The sequence below is a fragment of the Peromyscus maniculatus genome, chromosome 20, assembly GCF_049852395.1.
Source record: "Peromyscus maniculatus bairdii isolate BWxNUB_F1_BW_parent chromosome 20, HU_Pman_BW_mat_3.1, whole genome shotgun sequence".
NCBI classification, from domain to species: domain Eukaryota; kingdom Metazoa; phylum Chordata; class Mammalia; order Rodentia; family Cricetidae; genus Peromyscus; species Peromyscus maniculatus.
Window position 1 is genome coordinate 61,423,027 of NC_134871.1, and position 20,969 is coordinate 61,443,995.

Consider the following 20,969-nt stretch of genomic DNA (forward strand, 5'->3'; position numbering starts at 1 on the left):
ATGTCGGGTCCCACTTGGCCCTAGCCCAGCATTTACATCAGCAGGACCACTGTGAACAGGGTTGTCTGATGGAATTTTGACACATTTTTCATCCTGAGCAATTAGGAATGTAATTATTTGTTTAAAGACATCATCTCAATTATGGGGAAGTTATATTTCGTGTTACTCAAGAAAAACGTAGCCAAAGACATTATCTAACTTGCCAACAGTTTTACAGTGTCAAGTGGTGAATGGCTGTGTCTCCCTCTCTCTGCTGAGTCTGGAGTCTCTCTTTTTCAGTGATATAATCCTCTTTAGAGCAAAATGCACCACAATCTTCAGTAATCTCCAGCAGGAGAACTTGCTTCTGAAGGAGCAGTTTGTCTCCTATCTCTAACACAAACTGAAGACACAAGTAATGAAAGAGTCTTAAAATTGTACTACACTGACTCCCTGCTCCATCTATCAATGCAAAAAAGGCTTCAGAGAGCTTGAGTGGACAGAATTATTATATTATTGTTTTATGAATTAGGAATTTTATCATCCTTTTTATATCCTTCCAACTTGACATCAAATTCACAAATGCCTATGTGGTGATTTATTTTTTTCAGAGCTACTAATTTTTTTCAAGGTTACTCTGCATTAAATGTCTACAGTAGAAAGGCACCCAAAGTCATAGTGATGGAAAAAAAAAATCATTTCTGGGCCAGCAAGATGGCTCAGTCAGTGAAGGGGCTCACCCCATAGGTCTGGAGACTGGGTTTGGTTGCCAGAACCCACATATAGGTGGAAGGATAGAACTCGAAAAGTTGCCAGTTGATCTCCTCCACCTGTGAACCATGGAACCTGCCCCACCCTAGTGCACACACACACACACACACACACACACACACACACACACACACACACACACACACACAGACATAGACACCACCAGCAATAACAACAATAGCAGCTACAACAGCAGAGACTGGAGAAATGGCCCAGCCCTTAAGATCATTTGTTGCTCTTATAGTGGACCAGGGTTCAATTTCCATCACTTCCATGGTAGTTAACAACTGACTGTAAATTCAACTTCCAGGCAATGCGACACCTGCTGCTTGCCTCTGCAGGCAACAGGCACACACATAGTGCACATATATGAATGCAAGTAAAACACACAGACACATCAAATAAGATCAACAGCAACAATGTCATTTCTTAGTTTGTGGAGTGTCACACAGAATGGAGGCTTTAATGAATGGATTAGTCTGGGCAGTGGTGGTGCACACTTTTAATCCCAGCACTAAGGAGGCAGAGGCAGGTGGATCTCTGTGAGTTTGAGGCCAGCCTGGTCTACAAAATGAGTTCCAGGACAGCCAAGGTTGTTGCACAGAGAAACTCTGCCTCAAAAAACCACACACACACACACACACACACACACACACACACACACACACACACGAATAGACTAAAGGAATATAATTTATGAATAAATATGTAGACTTAAGGACTATATTGCTCATTCTTCTCTGGCAAGGATTTATAAGTGGGAGTTAGGAAAAAATTGAGTACTTAACTCAAACTCCAATAAATTTATATATTCTTCATTAAACCTATGGTAACTCAAACAAAAATATTAGATGGTTTATTTTAAATGTAGAACATCACCATTATAAAGTAATGCAAAGGCTGCAAGAAACTGGTGGGGTCTATTGTTTTTTAAATGTGTCTTCCATTTTTAAGACAATAATTAATTAGAGTCAAGGAGGAACTCGAGGTGTGCAGACATTTACCTGGGAGAAAGGCAACAGCTTGCTTTTAGTTTGATGACTTGTAACTTAGATGACTTCCTAAAGGAGTGTGTTACAACATACCTCCCAAATAATCCCTTCCTTCTTTTATTTCCTTTCCTAGACCCATTTAACAAAATTCCAGACATATTAATTGAAGGTAAGTTGCACAAAATATGTGGCTGTATAATGTATATCAGCAAACCTTTTGGTTTTTTCCATTTGAAAGTTCAAAATATTAGCTGGAATGGGGGTTGGGGGAGGTGGCAAAAGCTTGTCATCTCAGTTAACTGGGATGCTGAGGCAGGAGGATCCCAAGGTCAAGATCTGGTCAGGTGGCTTAATGAAAACATGTCTCAAAATATCAAGTAAAGAGAAGTTTGGGGTTCAGATTCAGTGAGAGTGCTTGACATGTATACAAGTCATATGCACACACACACACTCACACACATAAATACATGTACACATACACAAACATACACACACAGACACATATATACACGCACACACACAGATACACATACACAGACACATTCATACACACATATACACATACACATTCACACACTCACACACATATATACATATATATATACATACACACACACACCACACACACACACACACACACACACACACACACACACACACACACACACGGGGAAGGAGAGAATCTCAAAGAATGTGACTGCCTTCCAAAATTTATAATCCAATACATAAATAAAATTTTAGGGATTAAGTTGTACACTTAAAAATATTTCCTTTTTTATTTTAGTGCCACCAAAACAGCCTGAAGTAACAGGTAAGACAAGATGAGATTATAAATTTACATTTAAAAAAAAATGTTGTCTTAACTAGGAAACGTTGCAAGAGATGTCTCTATCAGAATGAAATGTTTCTGGTCATGGACTTCAAGTTAGATTTTGATGACTGTGCTTTGGCCTCCTCTCTTCTTGTGCCTTCCCAAATTGTAATAACAGTGTGTTGATTTCCTCCAGACTTTATAGAGCTGGCTCTGTACAAGCAAACAGACATAAGTAACACAAAACATCTTTCTTATAAAAAGCAAAGCAAAGCTATGGTTCTCAAGTATAAGAGGACCAGCACCACCACCAGACTAGACACGATGACTTTCATACAACAGCACTGCTGAAATGGCGTACCAGTATGATTTTCCTTTCCTGAAATACCCCAGAGTTCATGCCTCTGTTCTTTCTATTGTCTTAAGAGCTATAGCTTTCACAGAAATCAGGGGCAGCACTGGAACTAAATTCATGGCAGGTGGGGAAGAGCAACCTAGGGTGTGGGTGTAAGCTTGAGAGCTGGCTGCCATTCCTATGACTTATCTGGACCATTCGAATGATTTATCAGGACGTGGGCTTTCCAGAAGCATATTGTACTTACTCAGAGACTCTGTGTCTTAGGAAAAAAAATTTTGACATTCAATTTTTTACAAGAATCTACCAAGAGTCTCTATTAAAATAGGATAGATGATCTAACTGTTCTGCAGCATTTTTCCTATACATAAAAGCTACATTAAGATATTCATGAGATCTGTAGCCTGAAAAGTAGAGATAGCATAAATTAACCTTAGAAACATTTATTAGTGGAGTATTCTCAGCATCGTAGTGGTGCCAGAGAAGGGACACTAAATAAGAATCTGTAGACTTCCAAAGAGTAAGTCTTGGAGAGACCAAACAAAAGCCACCGTGGTGATTCCAGTCCCTTCTGTGTTTCAGCCACCACGGGTCTTATCCCTTCCACAACCGTTGCTCCACACAGTTCCAACACAGGTGAGTTAGTGATGCAATGTGCGGGTTCTATGTGCCCTTTCATCACTGAGTGCCTCCTCTGATTCATTGAAAGGGGATCCCAGTGTGTTTTACGTCATCCTGAAATATTTGCCAACAATCTCTTTCTTCTCTCGTTCCCTCAGAGGCCACGACTTCCCTACGAGTAAACGAAACAGTAACAAGTGAAGCAGTCACGGGTGAGCACTGAGAGGCTTGTGCCCTCCCTCCTGGTAGCTCCTTCAAATCTTCTGAAAATAGCTACTCAATAAGCTTTATTGATAAGAAAATGATGGGGAAAAAGCCAAAAAAAAATTATATTGCCTCCTTTATCTCCCCAGGTTCAATAAGGACTTCTGTCTGTGGTTCTTAACCTGTGGGTTTCAACCCCTTTGACAAACCTCCATCTCCAAAAGTGTTTACATTATGATTCATAACAGTAGAAAAATTAGAGTTATGAAGTAGCACTGAGAATAATTTTATGGTTGGGGTTGTCACAACATGAGGAACTGTATTAAAGGGTCACAGCATTAGGAAGGTTGGGAACCACTGTGTTAGTGGATCCTGAATCTAAACTAATGACCAATAAATGATATGGGAGGACATTTCCTACCCACATTCAGAGCAAGAGGAATTATGGTGGAGAAGTGTGTCAGTAGACTTGATGCAGGATCATTGTGGGGGATGGTTTCTGCCCTGGCAGCTTTCAGCAATGGCTTTGTAGAGCTCTGATCCCTATCTGACTCAACTGCTAGGCATATAAGTGAACTCGTGAGCACAGTGGTGTTCTTGTTTTAGGTACCACTGTTGCAGTCTCTGGGGAAACTAAAGAATCAGTGAGATCTCATACAGGTAGTGATGAAAATACACCTCAGATGTGGACATTTAATTTTCATAGCAGTACCGTGTATACTTTTCTAGACCACAGTCTTTACTCCTTTCTTTGTTTTCTCTTTCAGAGTCCACAACTTCCACAGGAGGCAGTGAAACTACCCGTGCAGATGTTCGAACAGGTAAGCCATTATTCTGTGAAGTTGTGAGGGTTTTTTTTGTTTTTTGTTTTTTGTTTTTTGTTTTATCAAGTCTCTCTTTAGATGGCTATAGTAAACATGAGTGAGGAGTTAGGCTGAGAAAAGAGATGGTATTGTTCCTGGGGATACAACCTGCAGGCTTGCCTAGGAATTTCATGCCCACCATGGATTTGTAGGGGCTGAGATGTACACAGTCAAGAGCACCACACTATTGGCCAGTGTCTTCACATCAGGACCATAATTATTACACATAATTTACTTGTTTTTCTCAAAAAGTGCTTGCTAACGGTGAATATCCTAGTTTTTTGTGTGTTTTTTATCCTCTTCTGGTTACCAGATGCTGGAATAAGGGCTATTCCAGGAGCAAGATCTTGGGTATTTTGTTCACTAGTACAGCCCAAGGATGAACCACAGAATTGCACAAAGGAGATGCTCAAAAATATTAGGGAGATGGAGTAATGTGTCATTTTTCAGTCTTCTCCTTATCTAAGAGGTATCACGGTGGTTTCACCTGGAGGAGCTGCAGCTCACAGAGTTTGAAGTTGGGCAAGATGGATTAAATACCATTTGAGAGTTTTAGAATAAAGGAACTCTATTTTAAACAGCTGAAGTCAAAACATTTAAGCAATTGATCCCTACAATTCAGAAAGAGGATCCTTTTCTTCTTTAGAAACCTTTGTCATAGCAGGCATCCTTGCTTTATCATGTGAGGGAGAAAGCAGCTCCCTTACCTTCAGTGGGCTCTGTGGAGAGGGAACCTCTGTGACTGACGGGAAGGAGTGAACCATCAGGTCTTCTGATGAATCAGATCCACATAGCTTTTCCAATATTGTTGAGAAGCTTATGTTCTGTCAACTGCCCAGGGAAGCAACCATTAGGCCTATAAATTTGCACACAAATATGTTATAAGCAAAGAGTTGATAGTTATTTAAGATCATAATATATTTAGACTGTCAACTCCAATGACACATCAACACAATTCTTCACTTCCTCCACCAAATCCTTGAACCTCACATTATTTGTTTTCCTCCTGCAGAGGCTACAACTCTAACAGAGAATAATGAGACCCAGGGAAGCAGAGCCACAGCAGGTGAGACCTGGCAGCTCCCATAGTTGGGTGTGGGCTTTCCCTTGTGACTGCTGGGCCTGCCTGGTAGGAGGTATGTTTTCCTGCTGTGTGCTATGTAGTACTTTGGATATTTTCTTTCAACTGAGTGTATTCTGGAAAAGCCCTCTCATTATCAGCAACTGGTCTTATAGCCATAACTTCCTAAAGGTTGGTTGTCTGTCCAGTCGGTTCGAGAATGGCTTCTGACATCACACACACACCACTGAAGTGTTACAGGAAGAAGAAGCAGTATGAATTCTGGAAGGCATCCTATCCTATAAAAAAGCTTTGGAGTTTATTTGTTTTATTTTGTTTGTTTGTTTTGAGACTGAATCTCACTGTGCAGTCCTGGCTAGCCGAGAACTATGTAGACCAGTCTGTATTAGAACTCATAGAGAGCCATCTGCCTGAGTTTCTGCCTCCAGAATGCTGAGATTATAGCCATGTGCCATGTTTTTTTTTTTCCTTTTAACAAAGAACACTAATGATATTAAGTCTTGGCTCATATTCTCGGCAAAGTCAAGTGTTTTTTTCTGGTTTTTTTTGCTTTTGTTTTTTTGTTGTTGTTGTTGTTTTATCACATGATAGATACCACTGTAGCCTCAATAAGCCAAGCAACTGGAATTGTGACCTGGGAGAAACCCAGCTTACTCCTCATCCCATTATAGATAGAATTTCAGGGGAGGGCTTCAGATGGGGGGAACAATACTATTTTGATCATTTTGTTGATGTGGGTCATAGGGCATACATATCCTCTCAGCTGACCAGGAAGCTGTGAGGGGGCCTCTGAGAAACATACACTTGGGTTCTTCTCCAGGCAGGTCTTTAGGAGACTAACATGAGTCAGTGTGATGATTTGAGGTCCTTTGTTTGTGAGCTAGCATTGGAATTGGACCTGGAAGTTCCCACCTAAGTAAGCTAGTAAGCAGCCATGGAATCTTCAATGACTCTATCTATGAGGTGATTCCTGCTCCATTGCCCCCTGCACAGGAGAACTGTAGCTTTCCCAGCCACCTGTCTTGATTTCACCCCTCTCAGAAGCCACCACCACTTAGGGAGAAAGTGGGACAGTAAAAGTAGAGGTAATCATAGGCATCAGGGGCACTTTCTCTTAACTACTTGAAATCCCCCCCAAAACCTTTCCATTTCTGATATTTGTCAAAATATTAGGAAAAAGTTGTGTCCGATGTTCACCATTGGTGCCAGTGAGTGCCATTCAAATACACTGGCATTCCTTATGCTTATGCCTTATTGACCTATCAATAGGGCATCATGGGACACACTCCCTGAAAGTTATATTGGTGAAGCTGCCAAAATCTACTTCCCTATGACTAAACCCGGCCAAAATAACTATGATAGCAGATGTCTTCTGTAAATTTACCACAGGAACAATATTTTCTATAGGAATATCTCAATTGTCTTAAAACCGCAAAGCCAGAGACATAAGTTTATTACTGAATAGAGAAAATTAAGGGCTTTTTTTCTTTAGAGATTATACCCATGTACGTCTACCATCAGGGTGAAGATTTTTGTTATGTTTGCTAAGTAAGCTTCTTATAAGAGGCTTCTCAGGAAGTGCCTTCCTTTATTTTGGTATAATCCCTATGAATAAGAGGGGTAATACATATTTATTGATTAAATAGTTGGTATATGGAGAAAATTCTTAATCCAGGAACAGAAAGTCTGATGAAAGCACATGTTCAAAGACCTGCTAAGGAGGTAAAGCAGTTTCTACATGACACCTCCCAGAGCTGTCCGGTACACAGTTCCTGAATGAAAGCACATGCCGTACACCTCAGTTGTATCAGCACAAAACAGTCTTCATGTTGACTCCATGCCTTCTCGTTCCAGGTACCACCCATGCAGCTGTAAGTATGACCGAGGCATCTAGAAGTTCCAGCAGCGGTGAGTTAACCATTCTGAAAGAAGGCTGCATGACTCTGCCTATGTGACAATGTCACAAGCTCCTTCCTAAATCCCTCTCTTTCATCTGTTCCTCTCAGAAACCACAGCTTCCACGGGAGTCAGTGAAGCCATGGTCACAGGAAACAATGCAGGTGGGAATGAATGGGGGGGTGACTTTTTGGGTTTTTTTTGTTTTTGTTTTTGTTTTTTTGTTTGTTTGGGTTTTTTGTTTGTTTGTTTTTTCAAGACATGGTTTTTCTGTGTAGCTTTGTGACTTTCCTGGAACTCACTCTGTAGCCCAGGCTGGCCTCAAACTCACAGAGATCCACCTAGCTCTGCCTCCCAAGTGCTGGGATTAAAGGTGTGCACCACCACTGCCCTGGGTGTGACTTTTGAGTGATGATCAACTATGATTATAATTTGTTTCTTTGTAATAAGAAAAGTGGTCTTTCAGGAGTTTTCATTAAGGTCAATGATGTCTTCACTTGTGACTAGGGTTTGGATCAATTTAGGCAGATTTTAGGAGTCCTCACATAGGGGATTCTCTGTAAACTAGAGTGGAAGTGGCAGTTATCTGGAAAGGTTTCTTTTCCCATTTGCCATTTCAGAAATCACTACATCAGCTGGAGGAAATACGGGCTCGGAGAGTTCTACTTCAGGTAAACAGAAGGTCAAAATAAATAAAAAAAAATTTCCCTTAGTATTAGTAGATTTTACCTAGGGTGGAAACCAGATACTGTGCCATTGTTGGCCATTCACTTGGGACAGGGGTTCTCCACTTGTGGGTTGTGACCCCTTTGGGGGGTTGGACGACCTTTTCACCAGGGTTCACATATCTTGATATCCTGTGTATCAGATAGTGACATCATGACTCACAGCAGTAGCAAAATTAAAGTTCTGAAGCAGCAATGACATAATTTTATGGTTGGGGGTCACCACATGAGGGACTGTGTTAAAGGCTGCAGCATTAGGAAGGCTGAGAGCCACTGTCTTAGGATGATAATGGATCTTTACTGTGGTCATTCCTCTTTCCTTCGCTCTTTATATCCGACACCACAGGTCTCTGGCATGACTTTACTCTGCATCTGGTGGTCCCAACATAGGGAAACCCATGACTTAACAGTAAAGGAAGGAGTCTAGTTATAAGGCCCCGCAAACACATAGCAAACTTTTATTAGTCATGTGGTTCTGAACAACTTCTTTGCTTTTACTTGTTTGTTTAGAGGCAACAACTTGTTTAAGTGGTAGGACCACAGATGCTAGAGTTCAGTTAGATGGGCCCCAACAGCTAATTTCATTTTTAAGTTGTCTGATATGATAAATTTTGGGGAATTTTCCCCAGCTCTTCTTTGAGTTCAGATTTCCTGGATGATCACACATTACTCCATGAGAACTACCCTTTCTATGTTTAGAGAAAATGGTTTAACAGGGATCATGAATAATGTGTCAGTAGAAGCAAGAAAGTTAATTCAAGAAACCCATACATTTATTCTAAACCCCAATCCTAATTTTAGGCTGGAGGGATTGATAAATTTCTCTCTCCTTCTGTGATTTTAGTCATCACAGGAGTAACTACTGGTCCAACTGTAGCCCCTGGGCATTTCTGCACTCATGAGTCATGAAAATGATTGGGGAAATTTGTCTCTGAACTGCAGAGGCTGCTGACTCACCTAGAGATAGTGTGGAAAGTCACAGGGCTGTATATTTTCCAATGTTCACACCCCAAGCTTTGCCCAACCTCTGTTCAGGGACTATAGCGTCTACAAATTTGGAGCGTACGCTGGAGTTGCAACAGCAAGTAGTTAGTGACTTGTGTTTTCAGCCTTTAGGGTGGTTGGTGACTCTCTGGGGTCTGTAGTAGATAGTAGATAAGAACAAAATGGACAGAAACAGAGTTTTGTGCTTCTTTTGACAAAATGCACATGACCTTTTTGCTGTGGTGCTTTCATTTTATTTTATAAAATGAACTAAGTGTGGTCCTTTTCCTTTCGGCCATTCCCTCTACACAGTCTCTTAGACATGATCTTATTGCTGTCACTGTGTTGTTGGACTCTTAGATGGTCTTTTAATAAGAAAAACCCAGAGCCAGATATTGGGGTGAAAGCTAAAAGATTAGAGAAGCAGAACAGCCAGGCACTGGTTCTTACCTCTACAAAATCCCCAGCCTAAAGAGAGTGAGTTCCTGTCTCCTCATGCCTTATATACCTTCCTCTGCCCTGCCACATTACTTCCTGGGATTAAAGGTGTGTGTGCTTCCCAGGCAAAGGCATGGAATCTCAATTTCTGGGATTAAAGGGGTGAGCTACCACTGCCTGTCCTCTATGTCTAATCTAGTGGCTGGCTCTGTCCTCCGATCCCAGGCAAGTTTATTAGGGTACACAATATATCACCGCATCACTGTCTCAACTATTTTGCTGTTTAGGTGTTATGTCAGGTTCAACTGGAATTTCCAGAGACCTAGAGAATTCCAGGTCTGGTGAATAGAGATGTTTAATTCACCCACCATCATGGATTTTTTTTCTCATGACTAAGGTCTCAATAAACTAAAAGAATTTAAATCTACCCCCTTAGGAGTCCCCACAGAAGCACCAGGCAGCCAAAGCACACGAAGAAAAACAGGTGAGTCTAGGAAAACCACTTCCTCCCAAAACATTAAGCCACAGCAAAAGAATAAGAGTTTATAAGAAAACAGGTTATTTCTCTTTGGATACAAAGACTCTTTTAATGATGGTAAGAAATGTGAATTTGTTCAAACCCATCCTGTTCTTAGGAGTGGGAGAAGCACTGCTGTGGTTTCTCAGTCTGGAACTGGAGCACCAAGACATAAATGTTGGCTATACCACCCTCAGAGATCAGTGTGGCTTTGGTCCTAAGGAGCTGAGTTGAGGGTTTCTGGAAAGGAAGTAGGCCAGAATGGGGACCAAGGAGAACAGGGGAACTTCCTGTTATGATACAACTTGGAAGCCCTTTGGGGGGATAAAAAGGCTTTCGTCTGACTCTTTGGAAGATGTAGCATGCAGCCTGAGAGCTCTATGTTGTTTTGAAGGAAGGTCTCACTGTGTACCCTATGCTGGTCTCAGATTTACAAGCCTATCTCAATCTTTCAACCTCTAGTCAGGCTGTGCCACCATGCCTGACTCAGTCTGAGATTCCTGAGAAGAAGATTATGGATGGTGCTGGTCCTGGAATAAAATAACCTATACTGCTTCCTTCCTTTTGCAGACTCCACTTCAACAGCAGCTGTCGTCACAACCAGTGCCCGCGTGTCCCAGCCAGGTAAAATAGTAAGACCCAGGGGACTCGAATCCTATGAAATTTATCTCTTCCACATGGGGTCCACCTTGCCCAGGAATCTGCCATCCCTGAGAGGAACAGACACAGACATGATATGGATTCTTATTATTGTGAGTAAAACATTGTACTGTCACCCTCCCTACTCTAGAAACTGCTACCAAAGCAACAGAGGGTCAAGACACTGGAAAGGAAACAGGTCAGTATGAGAAGACCTCCAGTTATTTCATGGTCCACTGGCATGTCCTGTAGTTAAAAACATGCTAGGGTCTGTAGTATACATTCAAAGCAAAACCTTCAGTAAGAAACGGTGATAGCCATGCTGTAACCTTTGTAGTGGGGACAGGGGATTTATAGGCCCAGATGTGATTGCTATTGTTCATTTGTTGATCAACCAAAAATATCTACAAAAATTATGGCTCGGTGGAAGAGTGGGAGAAGAGAGGGTTCCGTTCTGTCTTCTAAGTAAAGATGTAGAAATTGAAAGTTTCTTTTCAGAATGCCCGTCCTGGGTGAGTTTGTGTTTCTTTTCCTTTGGTAGGGTGGGATAACAGTACAAATTTGACTTTCAGCAATTTTGAATTAGAATTAGAATTTAGAATTTTGTAAATATGGCTGGCCCTTATCTGTGAAGTATAGAAACTTACAGGTGTCCAGGCATATATTATCTATTTAAATTGTTTGGGAGGGATGAAACAAAATAAAAGCATTTTAAGAGATTGGAAAAAAAGATAAATGTTCTTAAGATCCAAACTATCTTATTATAATTATATCCCTGTGAAATCACCTCTTACTCTTTATTCACTGACCTACTCATGAGAATTATTTTCCAAGAAAAATTTCAGGAGAAGTTTGTCTTTATTTTCTACTCTTAATACAGATTTCTCTTCCATTAAATTTGAAGGTCTAAAAGAAACACCCTACAATAGTAGGATGTCAAATGCTGTTAACAGCACAGAAGGGGGACAGGTGGAATATCTGGAAGCCTGACCGTAGAGCCAATTATTTCAGCAATATAGTAATGTATTTTCCCCAACACCATGACACTATTCCCAATATTCCAGAGGCTAACAGATTTTCTGTTTTTACACAGTGTGTCCAGGCACGCTTCCACCAGCCCCAGGTGAGTGCACCCCCACTGCAGAGGAATTCTGTGGTGATGGTTCTTCTTGTGCATCAAGTCTGAAGTCACTCCAGTACATGAATGGTCATGAAATGTTCTAGAATAAACTAAATGCGTGAATCTGGCTTTTACTTGCCAAATAATGTATAAGTTATTTTCTCATTCACAAACCAATGAGGCCAAGTAGTGCATGCCAATTTGCCTGCTAGCTCTTTCAAGAAATTACATATTCTGATAAGAGGTAACGTCACCGCTCTCCTAACAGTGAGCATTTAACTACATAATACGATGTTGGGGCCTTTGTTCTAGTTGAAAATTGTAACTGTGCCTGAGTTTAATCATTTCTGAGAACTTTATTGAGTTCCTACTACTTTTAAGATAATGTAATATATTTTGCAGTGAGTATTTAATAACGAAAATAATTTTGACCTCATTTAGTGGGGAAATGAGAAATTAAAAAAACCATGGTGTTCATATGAGGCAGACGATAAAGTTCACACTAAGAAGTAAGTAGATGGCCTATGGAGAAAACAGGTTTTAGGATTGGAGTTTGATGGCAATAAGTAGACCATTCTAGATCCAATCAACTGTTCTACTTGATTAAAGAGGTGGCTTTAATGTGGGAGACCTTGGAAACTAGAATAAAGTATTCATTTTAAATAGACTAACCTTTAAAATAAAAGCAATTAGATAATTAGGCATTAGGAAAATTGCTGTGGCTGTGGTGTAGAGAAGAGATTAGATCAGAAAGGAATCTGGGCAGTTGAGTTGCTGGATTGACGATGATGAGGTGGATTAGCCAAGAACAAAGAAAGGAAAGGTTTAAAGTGAGGTCGAGAGTAAGGGACTTGCCGGTTTGAATGACAAACTGCAATTAATGTGCATGGCTCCTATGTCTGATGCTTTAATAATAGAACATGTACTTTAATCTGGAAGAGAAAACTGTGCTTGGGGCAAGAAGACACAGTCTGTCTTGTGCATTTATGTTAGAGATTATTGAAGATCTGTTGGGATACTGCGTATTCACAGAGCTAAAGCTGTGTCCATGGCTTCAAAGCGTCCATGGACTCAAACAAGTTAGAAGTCAGAGAGTCTTCCACTTAGTGCTGTTCATTGTGGAGAACAAGTTCCACTGAAGAGACTGGAGACAAAATGCGAGGAGTAGGAAGAGCTTCTAGTACGAGCCTGAACGTTACATTTAAAGAAAGGAGAACATAGTCTTGAATGTGAAAGTTAATGTCACCTATGACAGGGAATTCAAATGATTGGTTAAGGGAATTTGGATCTTAGGATTTGCCAACGATGTCTTGATACGTACTGAGTTGTAGAGATAGAAAGCAGTTTTACAAGACAGTGAGCTGGATAGTGTACACACACACACACACACACACACACACACACCATGTGTACTCTTATACGAAACACTTTGCTGGAAGCAGGTGGGTGTCATTTATTCACCTTCAGGCCTGATGTCTTCACAAATTGACCTTTTAAATCCTGGTGTCAATGACAATATGGGCCCCCTGTTTGTTACCTATAAATAGCAAGTGGTCATAATTTACAACATCTAATTAGTATTTATCACTTGATGTTAACAGTGTGTCATGGTCCACTGGGAGAAGAGAAATCAGTAAGTATAAAGTTCTGGTCTACTGTAACCTAAACTCCTTTCTGCCTCTTTTTGCGAACAAAGTCTAAACGTGGTTTGTATCTGCAGCCTGGAGACACATGGATATCTAACTGCCACCAGTGTACCTGTACTGACGCACAGGCTGTGGACTGCAAACCCAAAGAGTGTCCTTCTCCGCCCACCTGCCAAACTGGAGAGAAGCTTATGATATTCAAATCGAATGACTCCTGCTGTGACATTGGCCACTGTGGTATGTATCCGGAACACATTATATGAACTGAATCGGTCCATTCTTTGCCTTTTTATACATTCAAGGGGTGGTTTTGAGCTAATATGTCACACATGACATTAGGATCTGGTAAATATAACAGAATTAGTACTTCTTAAAACTTACTGTTGTGATGAAGGAAAACCCAGAATTAAGAAGTATTAACAGCATCAATAGGTTAAAAGGCAATAATAGTATTTTAAGGAAACTATAACTGGTTGATAAGTATGATCCCATCTACAAATTCTTTTTCATAAATCTTAAAGAAGTATATTGCATTTACTTTTCAGAACCAAGAACCTGTTTATTTAACAATACAGATTATGAGGTAAGCCTTTTTCTTCTCTATTTTATTAATATAATCATCTGAATAAATGCAATGCTAAGCCACACCAGGGGGTTTTCAGTGTATCATTAAAAAAATGGTTTTGAAAACATTTTGGTGTAGATCAAGGATACGTTCTTCTTTGTCCACACTAGTTACATAAAACACAGTTCTCACAGTGCTCCTTCCAATGGAAGCGGTGCTTTCAATCACTAACCAGCCAGTTAGTGCATCTCAGAACTGATGTTCCCCAGGGCCCTGCCAGATGGAGAAGACATACTGTGCCACATTCAAATCAATGAACAGAGTTCAGCTGTAATTACAACCAGAAAGATCAGATGGCCAAACTGCCAGCCACCAAACAAAAAACCTCAAGGGCTCCACCCATTCAGGGGCTCAGCTTGTGCAGGCCTGGGTCTGGACTGCTGAGCTCACCTTTGGGACAGGGCTTAACTTTCTAGCAAAGACTTGGTGAAACCACAGACCTCAGATGATTCCCAAACTGGTGTTAACACTCTCGACTGGTGTTGATAAATACTTAAAGCTCAAGCTAAAGTAAACGAGGCATGCTAAGAAACACGTAACAGGATGCATGTCGGGGTTTTACCGTCACAAATCATTTATCCCGCTCACATTTCAGTCTGATCCCCTCAACTTTCCATTTCCAAAATTGGTGTGACTCTAGAAACCTAATGGCTAGAAACAAAAAAGGAAATTGTAATAATTTGCATGTAAAAGAGTTGAAATCATAACATTTCAGTTTAACAGGGAATTTATCTTAGGGCCTAAAGCCCTAAATCAATAGTTTTCAACTGACCCTTTCACAGGGGTCATATATCATCTATCCTGCATATCAGATATTTACATTACAATTCACAACAGTAGCAAAATTACAGTTATGAAGGAGGAACAAAAATAATTTTATGTTTGGGGGTAGCCACACATGAGGAACACTATTAAAGTGTCACAGCATTAAGAAGGCTGAGAACCACTGCCCTAAATTAAACACTGTTTCTCATACTGTGCTTTGAATTTTGGACAGAAATTAATTACAAAATAGTCCAAAGAGCTTTAACAAAGACAGAAGTAAAGCATCTTGGGAGGATTGCCATTAGCTCTACTTTAAAGATTAATTTTTATTTTAAGTGTATAACTGTTTTTGTAGTGTTATGTGTATAAATGTATAAATGTTTTTAATGTTTCATATTTAATGTGCATAAGTTTGCCTATATGCATGTACACCACATGGGTTTCTGGTGGCCTTAGAAGGCAGAAGATGTCACTGGACCCCCTGGAACTGAGGTATAGATGGTGAGCCACCATTTGGGTGCTGAGAACCCTAATCCTGGTCCTCTGGAAGAGAGCAGCAAATGATCAGCCACTGAGGCATCTCTGCAGCCCTATTCGTCCTCCTTTAAACTTGTATCTACTATTAATGTGTGTGCATGCAGCATGGTGCATGTGTGAAGGCCAAGGGTACCTTTGAGGCACCAATTCTCTCTACAGTGGATTCCTAGGATCCAGCTCATTATCAGCTCAGCTCACAGAAAGTGCTTTTATACTAAGACACCTTGCAGACCCATGAGTCTTAATTCAATAAACCTCTTTTATGTCAAGCCATTTTCTACACTTAGATGTCATATTTTTATTGAAACATAAAGCACAACAATTGGTGAACTTCTTGCTTGCCATAAAACATTCTGCTTGAAAAATATTCTTAAACATATGGCAGAGTGACTATCATAAGTTTTATTTTGAAGGTTGGGAATCTTGATACATTCTGTGTCCCCAATGGAAAATTTCAACTTATTCACTGAAGTTAAAGAACCATCTTTCCTTAACTGGTTACAACTGAATGATTCTTTACAGACACTAGAATTTGAATTTTTATCTTTTTTTTTTTTTTTTTGCCAGTTTTTAACTGGTAGGTTAAATTATATTCCAAGGCAAATAACTTCTTTCCTCCCCCCAACCACCTTGCAGATTGGTGCATCCTTTGATGATCCTAGCAACCCATGTGTCTCCTACACCTGCAACAGCACTGGCATGGTGGCCGTGGTTCAGGACTGCCCAAAACAAACGTGGTGTGCAGAAGTAAGTCACGGTCTTAACACGGGCGAGCAAGCCCGCCACTCAAGCTCAACTCAGCCCCTTCTCATCTTTCTGCTCCTTTGGGGAAGTAGGCCTTTGGCCAAGAGATATAGATCTGTTGTCAGTTCCATGGATCTTTCTACAAATTCATGCATCAAGAGCCAGAGGATTCTAGAAATATCAGCTTTTATTGAGTATATTTCTCATACCAAGAAAGGCTTTTATTTTTTCCAGCTCCACAAAACTTAATTTAGTGCTCTTCCAAAAGTAGGTTATTAAAAAAATATTAGCTTTTTCTATACTTATTATTTTAACTTATGTGTATGAGTGTTTTTTACCTGCATGTGTATATGTGCACTATGTGCATTCCTAGTACCCTCAGAGGTCAGAAGAGGATATTCATTCCCTGGAAATGGAGTATGGATGGTTGTGGGTTCTGGAAACTAAATCCGGGTTCTTTGCAAGAACTACAAATTCTCTGTCTCTCTCTCTCCCTTTCTCTCTCTCTTTGTGTAGGTATAAATTTGACTATATGTACGTATAATTATATATACACATATATGTAACAATAATAATTAAAGAATATGAGAATTCCAAAGGGAGCTGGGGTGGGAGCATGAAAAAGTATTTGATGATGTAATTAGATTTTAATTAAATTTTTAAATTTTCTCAGAACAACAACAACAACAACAACAACAAATAAAGCAACAACCACTCTAACCTATTGAGCCAAATCCCCCTTCACTATTTTATAAACAAAACTAAAAAGCATCTTCTGTAATGAAAACTCAGGGTATCTGTGCTGTTTATGTTTTTGTGCCACAACCATCGTTTCTGTGTCCGTGTTTTAGTTTCTATCACTGTGACGAATACCATGATCAAAAGCAACTTGGAGAGGAAGGGATTTATTCATCTTACAACTCTCATATGACATGTCACTAGAGAAGTCAGGACAGGAACTGGAGCAGGAACCTGGTTCCAGGAGCTGGTGCAGAGGCAGTGGAGGAGGGCTGTTTAGTAGCTTGCACTCCATGGCTTTTTCAGGCTGCTTTCTTATATAGCTCAGGACCACCATCCCAGGGTTGGCACTGCCCATGGTCAGTTGGCCCTTCTGTATTAACAATTAGTCAAGAAAAATGCTAATCTAGTTGGGACTTAAATGAGGTCCTCTCTCCTCAACTAGGTCTAACTTGTGCCAACATACTCAATTTATGTTGGCTTTTTATATTAATGAATGCTTGGATATTAAATTATCACTTTTCTTTCTGAATCTGTAATTTACAACATAGTTTAAAGCATTATTTTAGAATTTTAATACTGTATTACAAAAGCATATTTGGACTTCATCTGAAGAGTTAGGAAGGTTTGAATGGGAAACAAAGCTTAAGTGTGTATCTTGAGCAAAAGACTCTGATGGCATCTGGTATTGTGTTAAAGAAGTTTTCCTTTGAAGTAAGTGAAGCATAATTTGTTTTCATATTTGCATATTCTTTTTCCTTTTCTTCCTGTCTTGCAAAATCTTAGTTTTAAACCCTCAGTCTCATGTTTATGACCAAGTTCAACACTTTTTGCTCTAGCCTCACCCTAGATATGACATCAGCATGCTCATCTCCTTCTGTTTCTCCTTCCTGTTGCTACTTTAGGATATTAAAATTTTTCATATTTCATTCAATATTAAATATTTCATTTTTTTGTTCCTACAGGGAGAGAGAACCTACGATTCAAAGAAATGTTGCTATACATGTAAGTTAACCTCTCTATACAGAGAATATCTAAGTGGTTGAAAAAGTAGCATTTCGGTAAGATAGAATGACAGATCATTAATAGAAGGTTTACCAGTCATGTTAAAATATAGAAATCAGGGTCAAAATACAAGCTGCCAACTGATATGCTTGCAAAGGGTGTCAGTTACTTATTGATAGCAGTAGCTTTTCTTGTAAAATTTGTTTTGATTCTGATGTAAGAAACCAGACTACTTTTCTGTCCTAACACCCGAGGTCTGACTTGTAGATTTGGGTATTAGAACACAAGATTATGTAATAGGCAACGGAAAATGTCCCATCATCTCCTCTGCTCTTGCTGGCCCCTCTCTCTTTCCTTTACTTTATCACTTCCTTTCTGCTTAACCTCTAATATAATCATAGCAACAATAAGACAATAGCTATCTGTAACACAGATCTTAAAAGGTCTTATTAATTAAAAGAACCTGGTGCCAGGTTGGAGTAAAAGCTGAAAGATCAGAGAAATACATTTGTACCTCTATGAAATCTTCATCCTCAAGAGAGAGACACTTCCTGTTTACTCACACCTTGTATACTTTTCTGTGTCCTGACATCTTCCTTCCTTCCTAGTGCTGGGATTAAAGGCATGTGCCACCACACCTGGCTCTGTTCCCAGTGTGGCTTTGAACTAATAGAGGTCTGGATGGATCTCTGCCTCCTGAATGCTAGGATTAAAGGCATGCGCTACCACTGCCTGACCTCTATGTTTAATATAGTGACTGGCTTTGTCCTCTGATCCCCGGATAAGTTTTATTGGGGTACACAATATATCACCACATCTATCCAAGTCTTAGCCAGATTCACAGCCAGGGATGAGATAGTTGTTTCCCTTAATAACCTGGCCAAGTAGTTGATGTGCCTCTTCTCTTTGGATCTTAAGATAATTTATGCCTAATGATAGTTAAGATGTTAAATCTTACTTCTTTTGTCTGTTACATGCTTTGCTTTAGGTAAGAGTGACTGTAGAACTTCTCCTGTGAATGTGACCGTTAGGTATAACGGTTGTAGGAAGAAAGTTGAGATGGCAAGATGTATAGGAGAATGCAAAAGGACTCTCAAGTAAGTTTCCCTTTGAATGTGTTCTGTGCATTAACTTAGTGCTTATAGAAAAACAAATCAAGCAACATTACCTGAAAGAATGCTCTGATTAGGACACAATGGAAAAATATATAGAACACTAAGACCTGAGGATGATCATAATCAATTTAGAGATCAGTTATTCTGAGATCATTTCCTAAACATTCTTAACATATTTATGATAAATGCATTCATTTTCCTATAGTGACTGTAGAGGGTCCTTACTCAAAGAACTACATTGCCCATCATTTTAAAGTTGAATTTTAGAATGGTATTATATGTTTTCCTTAATATACAATTTTACATATCGATTAATTTAGTGAGAATAATTATAATTTGACATTGTTCCCATTATTCAGTGACAACTCCTTTTTAATCTCATTCTTGTCTCAAATGCCAGTTGTCACTGATCTGCATCAGAGTTTTATAGTTGGAAGGGAAACAAAGTCTAAAAATCACATTAAGTAAAGGCTAGTTAGCCATTTAAAAAATCATTACAACAGAAGTATGGAATTCAAGTTATGTAATGTTTGCAAATGTTTCAAAATATTTATTATTGATTTCCTTTTTTTTAGGTACAATTATGAGACCTTCCAATTGGAAAATTCGTGTGTTTGCTGCCGTGAAGAAAACTATGAGTACAGGGACATTACACTTGATTGCTCTAACGGCAGGACCATCCCATACAGATACAGGCACACTACAACCTGCTCTTGTCTGAACCAGTGTGAACAGTCTACAGCCAGTTAATACCTACCCACATTTCCTTCCCAGTTGCACCTATTTTAGAAAAGAAGAAAAATAAATTAAATAGTGAGAACAGATAAACCTGAGTGTGTCTTATTCAAAAAAAGCGTGGCTCACGATGAGGCATTCTATTTTGTTGTCGGCAATGCCTGGAAAAGAAATGCAGTGGTGCAGGTACTCAGTGAGGATGTGGATTTGTTTACACTGTACGAATGTTGCAAGTTGCAGGGAACACAAGCCAGTCATGACTCCTAGTGCCCTTGGGGCAGTGTTCTGTTTCATTGCCCCCCCTTCACTACTTAATGACAATCTTTTCTGTCTCCCTGTCCCAGCTGCACCCCACTTTGACTGTGCCACATATCCCTCTCTTGCGACACCTTGACTTCCTCATAGTTCTCAAGAGTTTCGTATCATTTCTACTCTTGCCTCTCTGAAGCATCTTTCTAGTTATTCCCACAACATTTAAAAAGCCATGATCCAGCCTTTGTGGGTAGCTTTGCTTTGTGAACTCCAACTTCTGTAACCGTGTCATGTTCCTCCTTTCATTTTATTCAGGTGTTTTAACATGTGCTATCAACACAGGCACATACACCAAGGGATTTTTATCTTATTCCAAACACATTGTCATCACTGTGTTTTAGTACTTATAGCCTATTATCTCCAAATTACTAATGCAAAACTGTAGGAAATCTGAAATAACAGACTCAGAAGACATGAAATTTTATTCCACACTCATGCACAAGGGCAGGTAGGTGTGAATATGCCTAGCATCCTCCTCCTTCTCCATCTTTTGTTCTATCATTTCAACATGCATCTTCCATCTTCTAACTTGATGACCCAAAATGATCCCCTCTCTTCCCTACTATCTCCTATCTCAATTTTAATCCAGTCAACAACAACAACAACAAAAGGAATGGGAAGTGATTGCTGTTTTTTCCCTTGAGAGCAAGGCCTAGAAGTTGTACACATTCTTTCACAAACACCTGGTTAGGCAAAATACAGAGTCCAATGAAATCATAAATGATGATTCTAAATGAAGGTGTAATAATTA

The 20,969-nt window shown here is 39.7% G+C and overlaps 1 protein-coding gene across 1 annotated transcript in view; it reads left to right on the forward strand.

Moving 5' to 3' along the window:
- Muc19 (mucin 19, oligomeric) overlaps positions 1–19,994 on the forward strand; it is a 171,016-nt gene extending 151,022 nt beyond the window's left edge. The window contains exons 95-114 of the mRNA XM_076555688.1: positions 1,876–1,911; positions 2,527–2,553; positions 3,491–3,544; positions 3,688–3,741; positions 4,501–4,554; positions 5,609–5,662; positions 7,532–7,585; positions 7,684–7,737; positions 8,194–8,244; positions 10,157–10,204; positions 10,808–10,861; positions 11,028–11,075; positions 11,970–11,999; positions 13,598–13,629; positions 13,717–13,879; positions 14,188–14,225; positions 16,206–16,316; positions 18,017–18,056; positions 19,045–19,153; positions 19,747–19,994. Of these exons, the coding sequence (XP_076411803.1) occupies positions 1,876–1,911; positions 2,527–2,553; positions 3,491–3,544; positions 3,688–3,741; positions 4,501–4,554; positions 5,609–5,662; positions 7,532–7,585; positions 7,684–7,737; positions 8,194–8,244; positions 10,157–10,204; positions 10,808–10,861; positions 11,028–11,075; positions 11,970–11,999; positions 13,598–13,629; positions 13,717–13,879; positions 14,188–14,225; positions 16,206–16,316; positions 18,017–18,056; positions 19,045–19,153; positions 19,747–19,921 (1,286 nt within the window). The 3' untranslated portion in view covers positions 19,922–19,994. The remainder of the gene's footprint in view (positions 1–1,875; positions 1,912–2,526; positions 2,554–3,490; positions 3,545–3,687; positions 3,742–4,500; positions 4,555–5,608; positions 5,663–7,531; positions 7,586–7,683; positions 7,738–8,193; positions 8,245–10,156; positions 10,205–10,807; positions 10,862–11,027; positions 11,076–11,969; positions 12,000–13,597; positions 13,630–13,716; positions 13,880–14,187; positions 14,226–16,205; positions 16,317–18,016; positions 18,057–19,044; positions 19,154–19,746) is intronic.
- The last annotated feature ends 975 nt before the right edge of the window (positions 19,995–20,969 follow it).